This window comes from Marmota marmota, unplaced genomic scaffold (assembly GCF_001458135.2).
Source record: "Marmota marmota marmota unplaced genomic scaffold, marMar, whole genome shotgun sequence".
In the NCBI taxonomy this organism is placed as follows: domain Eukaryota; kingdom Metazoa; phylum Chordata; class Mammalia; order Rodentia; family Sciuridae; genus Marmota; species Marmota marmota.
The window spans coordinates 65182729-65201999 of record NW_026000026.1 but is presented as its reverse complement, the minus strand read 5'-3'; the positions used below and the strand labels follow the sequence as shown (position 1 = coordinate 65201999).

The 19271-nt window shown below is 33.6% G+C and overlaps 1 protein-coding gene across 1 annotated transcript in view; it reads left to right on the top strand.

The window, feature by feature from the left end:
* Fbxl17 (F-box and leucine rich repeat protein 17) overlaps nucleotides 1-19271 on the top strand; it is a 522788-nt gene that overhangs the window by 162327 nt on the left and 341190 nt on the right. The window contains exon 5 of the mRNA XM_048811558.1: nucleotides 6463-6570. Within this exon, the coding sequence (XP_048667515.1) occupies nucleotides 6463-6570 (108 nt within the window). The remainder of the gene's footprint in view (nucleotides 1-6462; nucleotides 6571-19271) is intronic.

Here is a 19271-nt window from a genome sequence, read left to right as displayed (position 1 = left end):
ATGGAGTATTATACAGCACTAAAAAATGACAAAATCATGGAATTGGCGGGGAAATGGATGGCACTAGAGCGGATTATGCTAAGTGAAGCTAGCCAATCCCTAAAAAACAAATACCAAATGTCTTCTTTGATATAATGAGAGCAACTAAGAACAAAGCAGGGAGGAAGAGCAGGAAGAAAAGATTAACATTAAACAGATACATGAGGTGGGAGGGAAAGGGAGAGAAAAGGGAAATTGCATGGTATTGGAGGGAGACCCGCATGGTTATACAAAATTACATATAAGAGGTTGTGAGGGGAATGGGAAAATAAACAAGGAGATAAATGAATTACAGTAGATGGGGTAGAGAGAGAAGATGGGAGGGGAGGGGAGGGGAGATAGTAGAGGATAGGAAAGGTAGCAGAATACAACAGTTACTAATAGGGCATTATGTAAAAATGTGGATGTGTAACCGATGTGATTCTGCAATCTGTATTTGGGGTAAAATTGGGAGTTCAAAACCCACTTGAATCAAATGTATGAAATATGATATGTCAAGAGCTTTGTAATGTTTTGAACAACCAATAAAAAAAAAAAAAGAAAAAAACCCCCACTTGGGCAGTGCTGGAATGCTCAGTGGTAGAACACTTTTTATGCATAGGGCCCTGAGTCTGATTTCTGGCATGCCCCCCCTCCCCTTACCATTTTGCCATGGGCTAGCGATTTGATTTTTTCTTTCTTTCTTTTTTTTTTTTTAAATGAAGTCAGTCTTATTTTAGCCACCTATTAAATGGAGATAATAATGCCTCTCAAGGCTACGATGAGGATCCCAGATGATACATAGTTTTTAGTTTAACCTCAGTAAATTTGGCTGTTTTTATTTGTCTATTCCCTCTTTAACTCCTTGGTTATGAATACCCCAAACCTCAACTATGAATGTGAACTATGTCTAGAGACAGAGTCTCTAGATTTAGAAGCATAGTATTTATAAACAATAACTCCAACAAGAATTAATGAGCCAGGTATGGTGGGGCAATCTTATAATCTCAGCAACTCAGGAGGTAGATGCAAGAGGATCTCAAGTTTGAGGTTAACCTTGCAACTTATCAAGAACACTGTTAAGAAAATGAATAAAAGCCCCCTCTGAAACAATCCAGGCATAGAGTAAGATGAAAATGTTCATGAAATACATATCTGATAAAGGGTTTGTATCCAGAACATATAAAAAATTCTATAAATTAGACAGCCTAATATTAAAATAGTTTCAAAAACTAACCATACACTTACCTGATTAATTAATTCTATTCTTAAGTATTTCTTAAGAGAAATGGAAATATATGCCCAAAGACTTACATGTGAATGATCACAGCAGCATTATTTGTCAAAGCCTCAAATTGGAAACAATTTAAATATCAATTGGTGAATAAATAAAATGTAGTATATCCATATAATGGAATTTGGGGTTGGTGCAATAAAAATATTCAAAAAACTGAATTGTGGTGTTGATTGTACAACTGTATAAACTCATTAAAACTCAATGAACTATATAGTCTTAAAATGGATGAATTTTATAGCATGCAGGCTATACTTTAATAAAGTTGTTATAGTTCTTGGGTTTTGACATAGCTACTCAATTTTTGCTTCATTTCACCCCCAAAAGATGATATGTTCCCGTGTCCTGTGACAGTATTTCTCAAGCTTTCAGATGCATTAAGAATCATCTGAGGCCAGAAGCTGTGGCAACATGCCTGTAATCCCAGAGGCTTGGGAGGATCCTGAGTTCAAAGCCAGCGTCAGCAACAGTGAGGTGCTAAGCAACTCAGTGAGACCCTATCTCTAAATAAAATACAAAACAAGGGTAGGAATATGGCTCAGTGGTCAAATGCCGCTGAGTTCAATTCCTGGTACCCCCCAATAAGAATAACCTGAGGATCTTATTCAAATGCAAATTAGGATTCAGTAAGTTTGTGAGGGGCTTTAGATTTTTCCATTTTTAGCAGGCTCTAAGGTGATGTCATTTCTGCTAGTTCTCAGACCAGCAGAAGAAGGCATTAGAACTTGTTCATAACCCACTCTGAACATTAGAATCTCCTGTGGAACATTTAAAAATAAATTGGGTGCAGCCGGGCACAATAGTGCAACCCTGAATCCTAGTGTCTGAGGAAGCTGAGTCAGAAGAATTGTTGGTTTGAGGCCAGCCTGGGCATCTTACTGAGACTTTAAAAAAGTGGGGGAGGCTGGTATTGGAGCTCAGTGATGGAGCATCCTGGGTTCAATCCCTAGTACCATAAATAAATAAGTAAGCAAACAAATAAATAATACATTAATAAATAAAAGATTTTTAAAAAATGGGTACAAATCTCCACCCAGAAATTAAGTCATAAAATTCCTCAGGTAATTCTAATGTACAACTAGTTGAAAATCTTAACAAAATGGGATTCCTTCAACCATAATCAATCAGTAATAAACTTTCACTTATCTCCCTTACTTCCATTCCACAGTTTAGCTCATGATGTAGAGCTCCCAAATTATGATTTGAATCTTTTTATCCAGGAGAATAAGCAATCATGGTTTAATTCCTCTGGTTTTGAATTATTCTCTTATATATGTCAACTCCTTAGTCCTGCCTGAGAATCAGAATACAGAAGAAAGGGAACAGGGGGAGTAATGACAATTGCTAAAATCTATTGAGCGATAGCAATGTACCATATACTGTTCAAAAAATTTTACATGCATACTTTGTGAAGCAGGTACTGTTATTTTCTTTTTATAAAATATAGAGGGATAAAATTATGTGTTCAAAATCACACAGATGGTAAGTGGTCCATCCTGAATTAAAAACTAGGCATTCAGACAGCAGGGTCCCAGGGAGGCTGAAATCGATCAATACTTGCCTCGTGCAATCTACATTTGTGTTTCTGTCAGAGCTTTTGCTCCAGAGCCCTAAATGCTATATTCTTTGTAGTAGAACTGGATACTTTCCAAAATTTCAGGGACCTTTTTTGTCAGTTTTCTACTATATACCTGAGCCTACTAAGAGTGTTTCTACTCTTAGTAAGTTTAAGGATTTACTTGTGCCTTGCCTTTTCAGGGCTTTTTTGATATTGCAGGATCCTCTGAGTTGTCTTATTCTGATTGCTTGAGCTAAAAGAGAAAGATCTTAATATTCTTTTTTTTTCTCTCTGAAAGCCCTGGCTCCTTGGAACTAAGTTTTAAATCAGTTGCGTTCTGAATTCTTATCTGAGTTCCCCCTCCCCTACTTGAAGACAGATATAGAAGAGACTTGATGTTAGACTGAGATTTAGCAGAGTATTTAACCAACTGACCATGTACTTAACCTCTGGTATCCTTTTTTGTTTTTAATAAGATACTGAATTTGATTGAGGCTTACAGCAATTTTCATGCTTTAAATATCCTTTGTTAATATAATGTCTTTAGAAAGCTGCATGTCAGGAAAGTCCATTTTTAATTTATCAATGGCACCCTTAGTCTTAATATGCTTAAGCATACTTTGCTTTTGAGGGCAGAATTAATCTTTTATCAGACTTGCAATGGATGCTGTTGGTTTCATTATTTTAGGAGAATGGTCTTGTGATTTTTTTTTTAGAATGAATGCTCTTCACATACTTCTATTTTCCAATGTCTGTTTAGCATAAAAAAGATAATAAAAGTCATCTACACTAAAGCTAATGCAAAGGAGAGGTAAGCTGCTGCTATTTGAAAAACCAACAAGAGCTTTTTTTAACTTGTTGATTTCATTTTGACTGTATGGAAAGTGAATCTGAAGTTAAGCATATGATAGAAAATATTTGGACTTTCTTTTACAAGTTATACCTTTGTGAAACCATGAAGAAAATTTTAGCACAATTACAAAAAGGTAATTTTATACATGGAAATATTTCAGAGGTAGGGGAGAAAAAAAAACAAATTTCATTCTGCCTTTCATTTAAAGAATGTGCAGTTAGAAATGCCAAATGTTATCAGTGTAAATTCTTTGTAGCACTGGGGCCTCACACTTTTAAATGCCCAAGAGCCACTTTGGGGCTTGTTAAAAATGCAGATCCTCGAGCTCCATCCCTTTTACCTCTTGAGTTTTTAATAAACTCCTTAAAGGATTATAATATGCATTGTATTAGGGTTCTCCAGAGAAGGAAAACTGTTAGGTGATTATTTCTCTACCAAGAGATTATTATAGGGAATAAACTTACATGATTACAAAGAATGAGAAATCCTAAGATCTGCAGTTGACCATCTAAAGACCCAAGAGAACCAATATTTTTATGCCAATCCAAGTCTGAGTCTGAAGGCAGAAGAAGAACAGTATCCCAGATGGAGGATTATAAGGCAAGACTGTGCAAATTATTGCGTACTTGAATTTTTTATTCCATTCAGGCCTTCAATAGATGAATGAGGCCCATATGCATTGGGAAAGACAATCTGTTTTACTTATTCTAATGGTTCAATTGTTTGTCTTATCCAGAAACATTCTATACACCTCAAAAATGTTTAATTAAATATCTGGATAACCTGTAGCATGCTCAAGTTGGCATATAAAATTAACCATGAGATGCATCAAAGCTAAGAGCCACCGATGTGAAAATGTGCATCCTTGTCCCTATTTGAGAAAAGATTTCAGAGTATGGTGTGATGGTGTGCACTTATAGTCCTAGCTACTCGGGAGGCTGAGGCAGAAAGGTTGCTTGAGCCCAGGAATTTGAGGCCAGCCTGGGCAACATAGTGAGATCCTGTTTGGAAAAAAAAATCATAAAACACACCAGCTATATCAGAATAAATAAAACTAATAGGATGATACTATTAAAAATCAATATATTAAAAACAATACAAATATACCTCTGTCTAAAAGCAAATAAAAGGAGCAGAAATTAAAAGTATGATAGAATTTATGGAGAAAGAGTAATAAAAAAACATTCATTCATTTAAGTATTCATTTTCTCCCCACCAAATGCCAAGGACTGTTCTAGGTTCTAATGGAGTTTGAGTGGGACTGAGTGATTGATCACCCTGGTTAGGATTGTCAACTGTCCCAGAGCCTGAACTCAGGAGTTTTTGGGGTACTGGGACTTTTGGTGCTAAGACTGAAATTGTACAAAGTCAACCAGAATGATTGGTTCCTCTAGTGAAGGGAGGATATGATAATAAGTTATTCTGATGGGGAAGACAGACAACAATCTAATAAGTGAGCAATTGTGTGACATAATGAGGTAGTGATGGGTGTTATGAAGAAAAAGCACCACAAGAAAGTAACTAGGGGAAGTTATTTGGTGTTATCTTAGTTGGCAGTCAGCAAGAATCTCAGGAAGTGACAGTGAAGCAAAGGCAGAAATGAATCGAAGCAGTGAGCCATGTGACCAACTAGAGGGTATGCATTTACGGCAAAGGATAAATATAAAGACCTTGAGGCAGAGAAACATGGTGTGCTGGAGGAAGTCTTTGAGACCATTTTGGATGGAGTAAATGAGAGAAATGGAGGTCTGGAGGAAAATGAAAGAAGCTGAAGTCCGTTTAGGGTCAAATTAGCAAGAGCATAGGTGGGGCATGGCAAGGAATCTTGAGTTATAAATAAGAAATAATCAAAGTTTGAACAGCAAAGAAATATTAGTTAGATCTTGTAGCTGCTGTATAAAGAATAAACAATAGAGGAGCAAGGAATCAATGGTATTAGGAGGCTCTTTCCGAACTTCAGGTGTATGATACTAACAGTGGATTTAGAAGGTAGTGGTGGCAGAGGTGAGAAATGAGTTTAGATGTAGAATTTATTTGGAAGAACTGAAAACATTTTCTAGTTTTCTGGATGGTATTTTGAATGGAAAAAAGTTTTGAATTTCTGGTTGAAAAGTGATGCTATTCATTGAACTGGGTAACCCTGGGGAAAAGCAGGCTTGTTTGGAATATAAAATGTCTCCTTTGGATATGTTAAGTTTGAGATGCCTATAGACATACAAAGGGAGTGCATAAGCAATTGAATATAGAAGTTTGAAGTAGAGGGCAGAGATCTGGACTGGAGACTGGAATTTGAGGCCCATTAATACATAGTAATATTTAGTGTCATGAGATAAGATTAGACTAGTTAGGGAATGAAGTAAGACAGAAACAAAAGAAGTGAGCTGAGGATTGAGATGAGCAAGAAGGAATGAGAGAGGGAGATAAAGATAGAGGAAGAGACAGAGGAGGCCAGCAACAGGGAGGAAGAAGCAGAGGTGACTGCCAATATCTCTTTGAGGTGTTTTCTATGAAGACATAAAAAACATGGGTGATAGGTATAAGGGGATTTGGGATAAGGAAGGATTTAAAAAAAAAAGGCACAGCAAATATTGCAGCATGTTTGTATGTAGATTCAACTGCTTCATTGGTAAGAGAAGTAGTAATGATGCAAGGTGAAGCACAGGGAAATTATAGGAGGGTGTAATGCTTTAGTTCATTATAATATCACTTTCAATAATTTTTTTCTCATCTCTTCCTTAGGTGACAGACCAGTCAGTGAAAGCATTTGCTGAGCACTGTCCTGAACTTCAGTATGTTGGCTTCATGGGTTGTTCAGTAACCTCTAAAGGAGTAATTCACTTAACCAAGGTAGGTGCCATGGCTACATCTCCCTGTTGTTTCTGTGTTTCATTAAGGTAATGGGCCCCAGCATTGCTGGTTTAGTTTAGTTTTTGTTTTTATTTATTTTTGAGATGGAATCTCACTGTGCTGCCCAGACCGTTCCTGAATTCATGGGTTCAAGTGATTCTTCAGCTTCCTAAGTAGCTGAGACTATAGGCATGTGCCACTGCACTTGGCTCTCTAGCAGTGTTAAATGTACTTGAATGAGGAATAGTTAGACCACTAAAAATGTATTAGTATTTGATAAAGTTAAAACTAGTTAAAAAAAAAAAAAAAAAACCAGTGCCAAAACTTGTCTTTTCTGAAATGGAATACTCAATTTAAACAAGAAACTTATGTTTTTGCTTTTTCATTGTTAAAAATTTTGAAATTAAGCATTAAATATACTGATATGTGTAGCAAGAATCATTTAAGTGTTAACTTAATACATTGTATTTGGAAGATATATTGAGTTTTTGTGGCTCACATATCACTAGGTCCTATGAGCATTTGGTTTTAAAAAGTGAATATAGCCAGTGCTTATGACTAAGCTGAGTATGTAAGGTGAAGAGAGGTGAATGTATGTCAAAAATTTATCTGATAACTCAGAGTTCACTTATATACCAAATATGAGATCTCATATTTTAGCAGTGACGAAAATGCTGGTTCTTGTATAATCTCTCACTGATGTCTTCTCTCTACTGCTTTCAAAGCTGTAAGATAATTAGGAGCTAATTCTTACATTCATGTAATAGAAAAACTGGCTTTATAAAATTTAGCTGCATGTTCTCTAAATTTTATCATTTATTTCATTGCTTGTAATTATATCACATATAGTACTTAGGAGAATGAGTCTTGCCTTTTCTACTTAATAGCTAAGTAAAACTTTTCATTCAAACTTCCTCCATTCTATAACAATTAGAAAACTGCTATTGTGGCAGCACAATGCTGAAACAAACCAAATGATATCCCAGATCTCTTTGGGCTTGATCTCTTCTGTCCTCTTCAGTATTACAGTTTAGCAGGTAATAATGTCTTTCTTTCTTTTCAGGTAAAAGAACAAATGTTTATAAGTTACTTTGGACTGTGGTTGAGGGGGACAGTGAATAGAAGCCTGGGCATCATTGTGAGCTTCAGTTTAATTCTGGGTGCTGCCACTTATTAGCTAAGTGGGAAAATTATTTTTTAGGGTATTGAATAAAGCAGTTTATAGCAGTATACAGCAGGTGCCTGACTCAGTCTTAAGACCACAGAAAATCTATGTAAACTTTGATTTAAAAAAATCTAATCAGGGGCTGGGGTTGTGGCTCAGTGGTAGAGCATTTGCCTAGCATGTATGAGGCACGGGGTTCAATTCTCAGCATCACATGTAAATAAATGAATAAAATAAAGGTCCATAAACAACAAAAAATATATAAATATTAAAAAAAATCTAATCGCCTTTCCAGTGTAATATATCTAAAAGAGAGCCTGTGGTTGTACTGTGTCATAAATGACTGATCAGATTTAATTGTTATTTTGAGGATCAGAGCCTACAATTAGAGGAAAGGATAGGACTGTTATTCTCAATTATTGTTCTATCAGAACATCTTAGTGTAACCAAGACCTTATGTAACCATAATTTTTTACTCATTTCCTGTAACCTTGGCCTGAACATCTTGGTAGGTGAATGTTTTTCTAGTCCCATCCAATGCTGTTTATAGTGTAGAGTAGAAATGCATTGGATGAACAGATTGTGTACAAGTGTTGTAATGACCATATGTGGGATTTTTATGATCACTCAAAATTGTATTCATTAAATACAAAACAAGACTTATTAGATCAGTAAGTGCTTCTCTGAGCATTTTGAGATGGCCAGAAATTATGGTTCACTGGTACTTAAAAGATAGAGTTAGTCTCTGTGACAGAACAGCAGCGAGAGCAAATGTCTGGGTTGGAAAGCTCAATTTGCTGAGAAGGTTCTTCTGAAGATTACAGGCAAGGGTTGCAAGTTTGGCCTGCCAGCAATCAGAATCTAGTGGACTCATATTAAAGCTAGTACACAAAGTTCTGAAAAAATTTTTTTCCTGAACAAGTCTTTGTTTTGATGAGAAGACTTGTTTGTGGTATATTGCTTAGTTTCCTGGATTCACATAAAAGAGAGGTGGCATTTTAATCATTCATAGGTTTTACAAAGCTATTTTAATTGTTTTCTCTCTTGCAAACCAAGGAGAAAATGCTGGTTTTAATAAACCTAAAAGCTTTTTAAAAAAATATTTAAATTCTGGTAATGTTGTAACGATTACTAATATATTCACACAATATTTGTAAATATATAAATTCCCCTAAAAATTGTTTTCCTATTATCATCATAGTATGTAACTTTTAAATAAATGATTAGAGATATGTAAAATACTGAGTATTGAGAGCTATCACCCTAAATGTGTTTACTTTTTACATGATATGGGAAGTCTGTCTAATATATGACTTTATTGTTGATGGCTTTCTAAATTTGCAAATATAGGCAAGTGGTATAAAATCTCTGTGCCTTTATTGCCTGGCATCTATGAAACCATGGGCGTGGATTAAATAATTTGACCTTTAGACCTAGAGTTTCTTGTTTCCAAAAGAATCTATGAATTTAGGAGTCATTGTGCTGGAAGGGACAGTTAGGGTCTCTCACTGAAGCGAAGAAATGTCAAAAGTCTTTAATAAGCTGGAAAGAGAAACTGGGGATTTGTGACAGTTTAGGACCAAAGACAATGGATGGAATAATATTAATATCTACTAATGTAGTTCCTCGGAATTTCACTTTGATATTCTCAGTCTTCTCTGGACCCTTATTATAATACTTAATATTTGTTATGACACACCGTTGCTATTAGGTAGATTCTGTTAATGTCAAACAGTAATGGAGTTGGAGTCCTTCTTCCTAAACTGCTGTAACTGTGTAAATGAGAGTCTAGAAATAACTCAGATTGAAGAGTTGCTGGTCGAAGGTTACAGTTTATTCAGTTAGGAGGAATACATCTAAGAGATCTATTGTATATCATGGTGACTACAGTTAAGAATATATTGTGGGCTTGGCATGTGGCTCAAGCAGTAGCGCGCTCGCTTGGCATGCGCCAGCTGCTGGGTTCAATCCTCAGCACCACATAAAAATAAAATAAAGATGTTGTGTCCACTGAAAACTAAAAAATAAGTATTGAAAAATTCTCTCTCTCTCTTTAAAAAAAAAGAATATATTGTATGTTTGTAAATTGCTGAGAGTAGATATAAAATGTATATGTGAGATAATGTGTATGTCAATTAGTTGGATTTAGCCTTTTTATAATGTATCCTATATTAAAACATCATATGTACCATCAGTATATATGATTTTCATTTATTAATTAAAAATATTAAAGAAAAATTTTGAAGAAACATAAAATAGCAGTTATTTCTATATGCTAGCAATGAAACATATGAAAATAAAATTAAAAGAACAATTCCATTTACATTATCATCCAAAAGAATAAAATGCTTAAGAGGAAGTTTAATAAGTATGTTTAAAACTTCAAAAAGAGACTAAACATCTCAGTGACCTTTTTTTTTTTTTTAAATGGAAAAGCTGCTCATAATGTTACTATTACATTGGAAGGGATACTAAAAGCCAAAGCAATCTCAAAAAAGGTAACATTGGAAGACTCAGAATTTCAAAACTTACCACAGAGCTACATGAATCAAAACAATATGGTACTGATAGGTATAAAATAGTGTTGGGTATATAACTGGATATCCACATATGAAGAGTGAAGTTAATTTCTACTCATATATAAAAATTTTAACTTAAAGAATCAGGGCCTTAAATGTAAGAGCTAAAATTATAAAACTCTTAGAAAACACCACGGCAAGTCTTCATGACCTTGGGCTCAGCAATAGATTCTTAGCTATGACCCCCAAAGCATGAACAAGACAAGAAAAAATACATTAAACTTCATTATAATTAAAAACTTTTATGCAGCAAAGGATACTGAAAAGAACATGAAGAAACAATCTACAAAAATTTGCAAATCATATACCTGTTAAATGTCCAAAATATATGAAGAACTCATATTACAACAACAAAAAGAGAAATAACTCAGTTAAAAAATGGGCAGCAGACTTGAGTAGATATTTCTCTAAAGAAGACATATATGACTGGTAGCATGTGAAAAGCTGCTCAGCATTATTAGTCATGAGCATAACTAGAAAATGCAAATCAAAGCCACAATGAAATACCACTATCACACCTATTAGGATGGTTATAATCATTGGATGGACAATAGTAAGTGTTGCCAAAGATGTGGAGTAACTGGACCTCTGTCTATTGCTGGTAAGGATGTAAAGTGGTACAGCTGCTGTGGAAAACAGTTTTGTAGTTCCTCAAAAAGTTATAGAATTGCTGCACGACCCAGCAATTCCAATCCTAAGCATAACACCAAAAGAATTAATAGGTTTCAAAAACTTGGACACAAATGTTCATAACAGCATTATTCACAATGGCTAAAATGTGGAAACAAGCTGAATGCCTGTCATCTGATGAATGGATAAGCAATGTGTATGTCCATACATAATATTATTCAGCCACAAAAAGAAAAAATGTTCTTTCCATGTATGTATAATAGATGAAAATACACTCTACTGTCATGTAGATCTAAAAAGAAAAAGTAAAAAATTTAAAAAATTAGAAAAAGAAATCAGATCCATACTGCAACATGGGTGAACTTTGAAGGTATTCTGTTAAGAAAAGAAAGCCAGTTACAAAGACCATTTTTCTATGATTTGATTTATATGAAATGTGTAGAATAGGCATGTGTCTAAAGTGTTTCTTTTTGGTTTGATAAAAATGTTCATGCAGTACGGCAATAGCAGCTCAATTCACAATGGGTAAACTATGGAACCAACCTAGGTGTCCTTCAAGGGATAAAGAAAATGTGGTGTGTGTGTGTGTGTGTGTGTGTGTGTGTGTGTATTTTTTTCAATGGAATATCACTCAGCTTTAAAGAATAATGAAATTATGGCATTTGCCAGTAAATGGATGCAATTGGAAAATGTCATGCTAAGTGAAATAAGCCAATCCCAAAAAACCAAAGGCTGAACATTTTCTCTAATATGCAAATTCTAATTCACAATAAGTGGAGGATACTAGAGAAGAATAGAGTTACCTTAAATTAGGTAGAGAGGAGTAAAGGAGGGGAGGGAAAGTGGGGATAGGAAGGATAGTAGAATGAAACAGACATTATTACTTTATGTATATATATATGATTACATGACCAATGTGATTCTGCAACATTTACAGTTAGGAAAATGAGAAATTATACTGTTGTAGGGACAAATGAGACAAGGCACCAAAGATAGCAGGAAACAGTTTTATTTGGCTGCAGCCAGGTTCAGAGGACACAGCTTTTGCTGTAATCAATTAATCCCCTGAACCCTGATTTCAGGTAGTTTCAGAACTTTTATACCCAACATGTAAGAGGAGAGGCTCAGAAGTTCACAGTCTGCAGAAGTTCACATAAAAGCAGCTTTTTCTTTCACTGTTTTGGGCAAGTTAACCCTTCAAGAACAATACCTGAGAAAGGGAGAGCCTCTTCTACCCTTTCTTCCCTCCCCCTGCCAGCTATTACCATAGAGCCCAATTGGTAACTTCTCTTATCTTAAAAAATGTAGATATCTCTGTGAAGCCCCAGCTCAAGGCCAGAGACCTTGCTTACACATTTCTACAAACTACTATACTGGATACTTGTTTGTGAAAAACTAGTAAGGGGGGATGTTCAATACCTGGAGTACTGATTTCTTCCTGGCCAGGGCAACACGAAAATTGGAAGTTTATCTACATTGAATTCTTTTGTAGAGACTCTTTTGCTGACAGTCCTAAAATCAGCCATGGTGAAGATGTATAGAGAAGCCAGTTAAGACTTTTCTATTGAGAAAGGGGGTGCCACTACAATACACTATATATTATATATCAAAGTGAATAAATGCATTCTACTGTCATATATAACTAACTAAAACAAAAAAAAATTTAAAGCTCTGAAATTTTGAATTGATAATAGTGTACTCTTCAGTTATTATACTAAAAACCACTGAACTGTACATTTTAAAAGGATGATTTTTATGGGAAGTAAATTTTACCTCTACAGAAAAAAATTCTGTAAGAACAGAGAAGAAAACTTTCATGATCTTGGATTATGCAAAGATTTATTGGATAGTATAGCCAAAGTATAATGCAAACAAATAACTTAATAACAAATTAATAAATTACATATGGCTCTGTTTTTAATTACCCATTTACCTGAAATTTGTAGATTTAGAGTACCGGAACATTTTAAGCGATACCACAGAAAGACAAGCCACTGAATCCAGATTTGTCTAAGGCAATGAAGAAACACCAAGGAAAAAAATGGAGGAATTATGATAGAAAGCACTTAAGACAAAACAACAAAATGTAATAAGATTTTTTGTGGATCCTGACTGAAGCAAAGAAACATTAAAAATGTATCTTTGGGACTTTTGAGAAAGCTTGAATATGAACCAGGCATTGGATGATCTTAAGGGATTATTTGTTAACTTTGTTGCAGATGATAGTGGCATGTTTGTTAGATTCTAAAAACTTCAACAGTAAGAGATACTCCTTGAGTATTTATTAGAGAAATGGTACAATATTAGGGATTTGATCAAAAGGGGATAAAAAGAGGAAACAGGAAAACGTGGGTAGGCCAAGAAAGGAAACAAAAATGGTAAAATATTGATATTTGAGTTGGGTTATAGAACCTGGGAGATCATTATACTATTCTCAATAATTTATTTACATTTGAAAGTTTCTATAATAATTAAATAAATTTTAAGGGATCAGAAAGTTTATTAATGCTTATTATATGATATTTTAAAAAATTAATGTTTGTCGTAAGTTACAGGTAGATATGTATTTCCTTTTTACACTGTTGATGTATTTTAAAGTTGCAAGTGTTTATTTATTACTAATATTAATTCTGGTGCTACATTAGATCTTATTGCTTCAGTTATTCAGTTTATAAATGTTAATTGAATTCTTGAGATATATTGAGAATAGGTCTAGTTTTGTTCATTTTAAAGAACAGTTTCTTAGGAAAATAATCAACAGCTGAATAAAACACTCAAACTTCTGATATTTCCTTGGACCATAATACATTTAAAGAACTTAAAAAAACATTTATTTTAAAAGTGCTTGTGGTTGGAAATATGAAATGTTTTAAAAGAAAAACAAAATTGATTTTTTCAGTCAATTTAACATAAGTAACTGAAAGAATGATCATTCATGCAGTTAACTCAATTTTCGTCTTCCTTTTCTTACAAGAGTCTAGAAATGAAATATGAACTTTTTTGCCTTCTAAATTTTTGAACAACTGGTCAGTCAGAATATCTTATTCTAATAGAAGAACATACTATTTTACTACTTAAGGATGGGATTACTATTTAGTCTTTGATTATGACTTCATTCATGTTCAATAAATTGTGGCTGCTTGAGTAAGTCTCAGATGTGGAAAATACATTTTAAAATTTATTCAACTCTGAAATATTCCCTAATGAAGTGACTCAGTGGATATTATTAAATGGTGTTTGTTAGATTACTGTGTTTTTAGTTGTTCTTAACCTTTCACCAATAAAGAGTTGAGAAAGAAATTGATTATTGAGAATATAAGTGATGATTATTTAGGCCTGATATGACCCCTTTTTTGATTTTTTTCTTAGAAGTTTACAAAGGCTGCAAACTATTTACTGCTTTTAACAAAGCTGATGGTATGACACCTAATTATATTAAGTTGGGCAAATTACCTAATTCCACAGCTTTGGTTTCCTTACTTGTAAAATGAGGATAATAATAGCATTTACCTATCCCTGGTTTTATAAGGAAGAATGCATGGCATACATCTAAATAGGAAGTTGGAAATTAAAGTTATAAATAAATTAATGAGAAAAGTATTTATTAGATGTACAAAATTTTCTTATAACTCTTTAGTCACTATCTACTCATATTTTTTCATTAGAATAGTAAAGTAAGGCAATTTTTGTGAAAATAATCTTTTTTTTGTTTTTTTTTATTGGTTGTTCAAAACATTACAAAGCTCTTGACATATCATATTTCATACATTAGATTCAAGAAAATTCAATGACCATATTTCTACCTAAGTGCCAATAGTGAACGTTAAAATTAATAACTATGTTTGCATTCTCTTTGTTGTTTTTGTTCCCTTTCCTTGCCGATCCCCTAAGGGTTATTTAATGGTTTGTTTAAATTAATACACTGAAAACTAAAATAGCATTTTAAATTTTATCTTAAAAATTCTTGTGGCAGTACACTGAATCAGGGGAATGAATATACCGTTCAATGTTATTATTATTGTCCAAATAATAATGACTTTGATTTTCCTTTTTTATGAATGTAGCCAATGTCTACGTAAGCTATACTGATTTATCACATTTATTTTTTTTCACTTCATTAAGTTGGTAATACCTACTCAATGAGGCTACTCTTCATGTTTTATAACTTTATTTCTTACACTCTAGTTGTAATATAGATTTTTGCTACATTTTCATTTTAGCAAGAACAATTACAAATGTATCAATATGGCACTAGTAAAATAAATGAATTCATTTCAGATGACTCAATTTGTGAAAGTCCTAACAAATAAAATGAACAAATGAGTTTCTTTGTGGCACCTATCCTTTGGTAGAATGGTTGCTTCAGGCTTTAATGTAAAGATATAAATATCAAATGAGGAATGTTGACAGTGTTTTTTGAAAAGCCTTTCTTGGATCTTGAATTTATACTTTAAATATTTTTTATTTGCTTATAATATCTTCAGTTCACACCTTGAATTTTTATCACACACTTGTTTGTGAATTGTGGGTTTTGTTGCAAATATTCTTATAGAAAAGGATTTCAGTTTTCTTTTATCTGGTCTCACATATGAGGTCAGTCTTTATCCAAGACAGCTTGTGAGATGTTGCTTTCATTTCTTTTATACTTTCAAATTCATTTACATTACCCTTTTTGAAGAAAAATTTATTTGAGGATTAGTGTGATTCTGGTTCACTCAGTCGTGTGGTTTATACATAAATAGTGATATTGAAAATAGATGGGGTCCCATTTCTGAGTCAGCAGAAAAGATTTGGGGCATAAATGAGAATAAATCGATTAATTTAGTAAGAAACATGTCTCATTGATTAAAGTAAGCATTGAGAATTATAGAATTAAATAGACTAATTTTAAAAATAATTGCTTAGGGCTGGAGTTGTGGCTCAGTGGTAGAGCGCTTGCCTTGCATGTGTGAGGCACTGGGTCCAATCCTCAGTACCACATAAAAATAAATAAAATAAAGATATTGTGTCTATCTACAACTAAAAATAAATAAATAAATAAATAAATAAATAAATAAACTTATAAATAAATAAAAGCAGTCTTAAAAATTGATTAAAAATGGACAGTTATATTTAATAGTTTGAAATTTTAACTTAATGGTATTTTACTTGTAATTAGTTTAACTTTTTAATTTAAGAACTGTTTTTACTGTACTTGGGTGGGACTTGTCAGCCACAGGGAAGTGCCTGTGTGTGTACATATACATATGGTTTGGCACAGTACCCACACTGGGCCAATTGTCAATCGTAGAAACTCCAGAGAATCTAAGTTTTCTTTATAATTTTAACATTGTGTGATATTTATAATGATGACCTAGAATACATTAATGATTATAAAGTGCTCCTAGATGCAGAAAGGAAGATAAATTATATTATGTCCTTTTTGTTGTTGTGTTCTTTGAAAATGGGAAATTCATTTCCAAAGTAGCTCTCTGTTAGTCACAAGTTAAGTTACTTAAGAAACAATAGGGTGCTCTGAAAATTTAGCTGGGAACCTCAACATTTAGCCAGAATTTATGCTTCCATTTATCACTCATTATTTTCCACAATAATTTTTGGATTAGGGTTTGTTTCTGAGTTCCCCCTTCTCCAGACACATTCTCCCAGTAATGGAGTCCAGTAGAGTACATTGTCTAAAGGTAGTTGAGCTCCTCATATGTTTGCTCTCCTGTCCAGAGGTATCACAGGCATTTGCACATAAGCTGTTGATCATAGTGTGTTTACAAACCCTTTAGGAGCATAGCTGTCCCTCACCATAAAGACTTCCCTGCAATCGATTGTATCCCAGTGAGATGATAGACCATTAACTTTTTTCCCCCCAAGCTTTCCACTGGAGCTTCTCTATTATATTCACTAGAGGAAATGCTTGGTTATTATGTTTGATCAGAGATTCTTTTTCATCATGCAATTGGCCATCAATCTTTGGATCTTTAACAATGAAACAAATACCCTGTGCCTGAGAAAATTGCTCAAAGTTATAACTTTGATAACTTTAATCTGGTTCAAGAAAAAAAACAAACTTGGTCAGCACCATGTGTTTCTAGGCACATGGTGCCTAGGTATAGGTATAGGAATACTGTGGCAATTATTCCTGCTTCTGGGTTTTTATAAAGAACTCCCATTAAGCTATACTTCTTTTCATTGTTGGAAATCCACACCCTCTTCCCTCTTCTTTTCTTTTACCTTAAGTTGGTCCTAGGCCTGTTTGCCCTAAGATCTTTCTTCTCTTTCCGCATGCGCTTCTATAGCTATATCACATAGGAGCTTTTACTTGGCAGTCTGTGTTTAGTCAAGACAAGAAGGGCAAAGAGAAGGAGATGCTATGACATTTCTTCACCTTTCAACTTCCTTCTTGGTTCCAGTCCTGTGTAGAACTCCTGCAGCTTCAGTTTATATTGGCTGACTTTTATCTGGGGATTCAAATAACACCGATTCTTCCTCTTGTCTGTCCAGCTTTTCGGTGCTGGTGGTTTCTTGTTCTTGCTAAACCTCTAGCTTATATTGCCAAATCCAGTTTGTCTTCTTAGCATCTTCTTCACTCGAATAACCAATGAAATTTCCTTCTTGTAATTTAATCCCTACAATAGTTTCTGTTTTCCTGGTTAGATCCTGACCAGATAGATAACATCTTTCTTTCACCATCATTCTGCATTTCTTACATGAGAGTATATTTAAGAGAATAGAACTATTTATTTGTTTCAAGGAGTCTTGTAACAGTTCAGATCAAAGTACAAAATAGAGAATTGGACATAGAATTTAAATCAGACTTGACTCTTTAAGACAATAGTCTATCTTTATGTCCTAAATCTGTATAGGCTGCCTATCTTTATGTCCTAAATCTGTATAGGCTGTTATTAGAGATATATGGGAGGCCAGTTATATGATGAATAAGAATAATGAGGTCACAGGCTATTTTGAGTTCCAAGAATAAGATGAATATAAGATGAATGGCTCTTTGCTTGATTATAGAAAGATAGTTTTAACATAGTTTCCTTGTAAGTATAAAATTGAGTTTTTTTTTATTGCTTTGATCTATAATGTCAATACATAGAGGCAAATTCAAAAAGAACTCACTAAAGAAGTTAACTATTATAATCTACTTATTTGAGTTATTTGTTATTAGTATTAATTATTTAAAATTGTGTCTTGGATAGTTTTGGTTAATAATTAAACAATATATATATCTGTACTTCTATTAATATCTTAGTCTTCAAAAACATTTGTCATGCTTTTTATTGATATGATAATATATGTAACCCAAAATACATAATATTGAAATTTAAAGTTTTACTCTAGATTATCAGTAGATATTGTCATTTTAAGTTTTATTTCATTTAGTTGAAGCTTTTGAACTTATGGATGGGCAAAATTGGTTGAGTAAACAGGATTTCAGATGGACAGTTCTTTGTATCAGAAAGGAGTGCTTTTTTTTTTTTTTTTAGGTACCAGGGATAGAACTCAGGGGCACTTGAACACAAAGCCACATCCCCAGCCCTGTTTTGTATTTTATTTAGAGACAAAGTCTCACTGAGTTGCTTAGTGCCTCACCATTGCTGAGGCTGACTTTGAACTTGCGAATTGCCTCAGCCTCCCAAGCCATTGGGATTACAGGCATGCACCACCAAACTTGGTAGAAAGTAGTACTTTTAATATGTAAAATTAGTTATAAATTTTTGCAACTCATTTTTGAAAAATTTCTATTATATACTGATAGCATAATTACATTTTCCACATTATTTATATCAAGGGAAACCTCATAACACCTTTCTGATTACCATTTTGTACTGATATTTTATTTACTGTCTATGGCATAGTCATTAAGCTAGAATTTTAACTCATTTACTTCCAGCTCTTAACACTAGTGTGAGTACAGGAACAAGGAACTAAAATTTATCAATTCCAAATTTAAATACTTTTTTTGAAACTGTTTTATAAAACAAGATAATTCAGTATTCAGAAAGTTCCTGACTTGAATTATAATATGAATCCTCATTTGCCCTTCAAAAGTTTGACTTTTCTAAGATTTTTCTCACCTGGAAAGTGTTCATTTCTTTACTATTATAGGTAATTGGGGCACTTCTTTAATAACCCTGAATAGTTAAATTATATATAAATACCAGAGATTATGGTAGAAATATAATAATTATTATTTTTTTAGTCTAGGTTTTGTGACTCTTTGCTCATTAGCGTGGACAATCTAATTGATTTATTTTTAGACTGTTATATCAGATTTATGGGTTTCTTTGGAGACTTTGGGGCAAGGATAGGGATAAGAATTATTTATATAT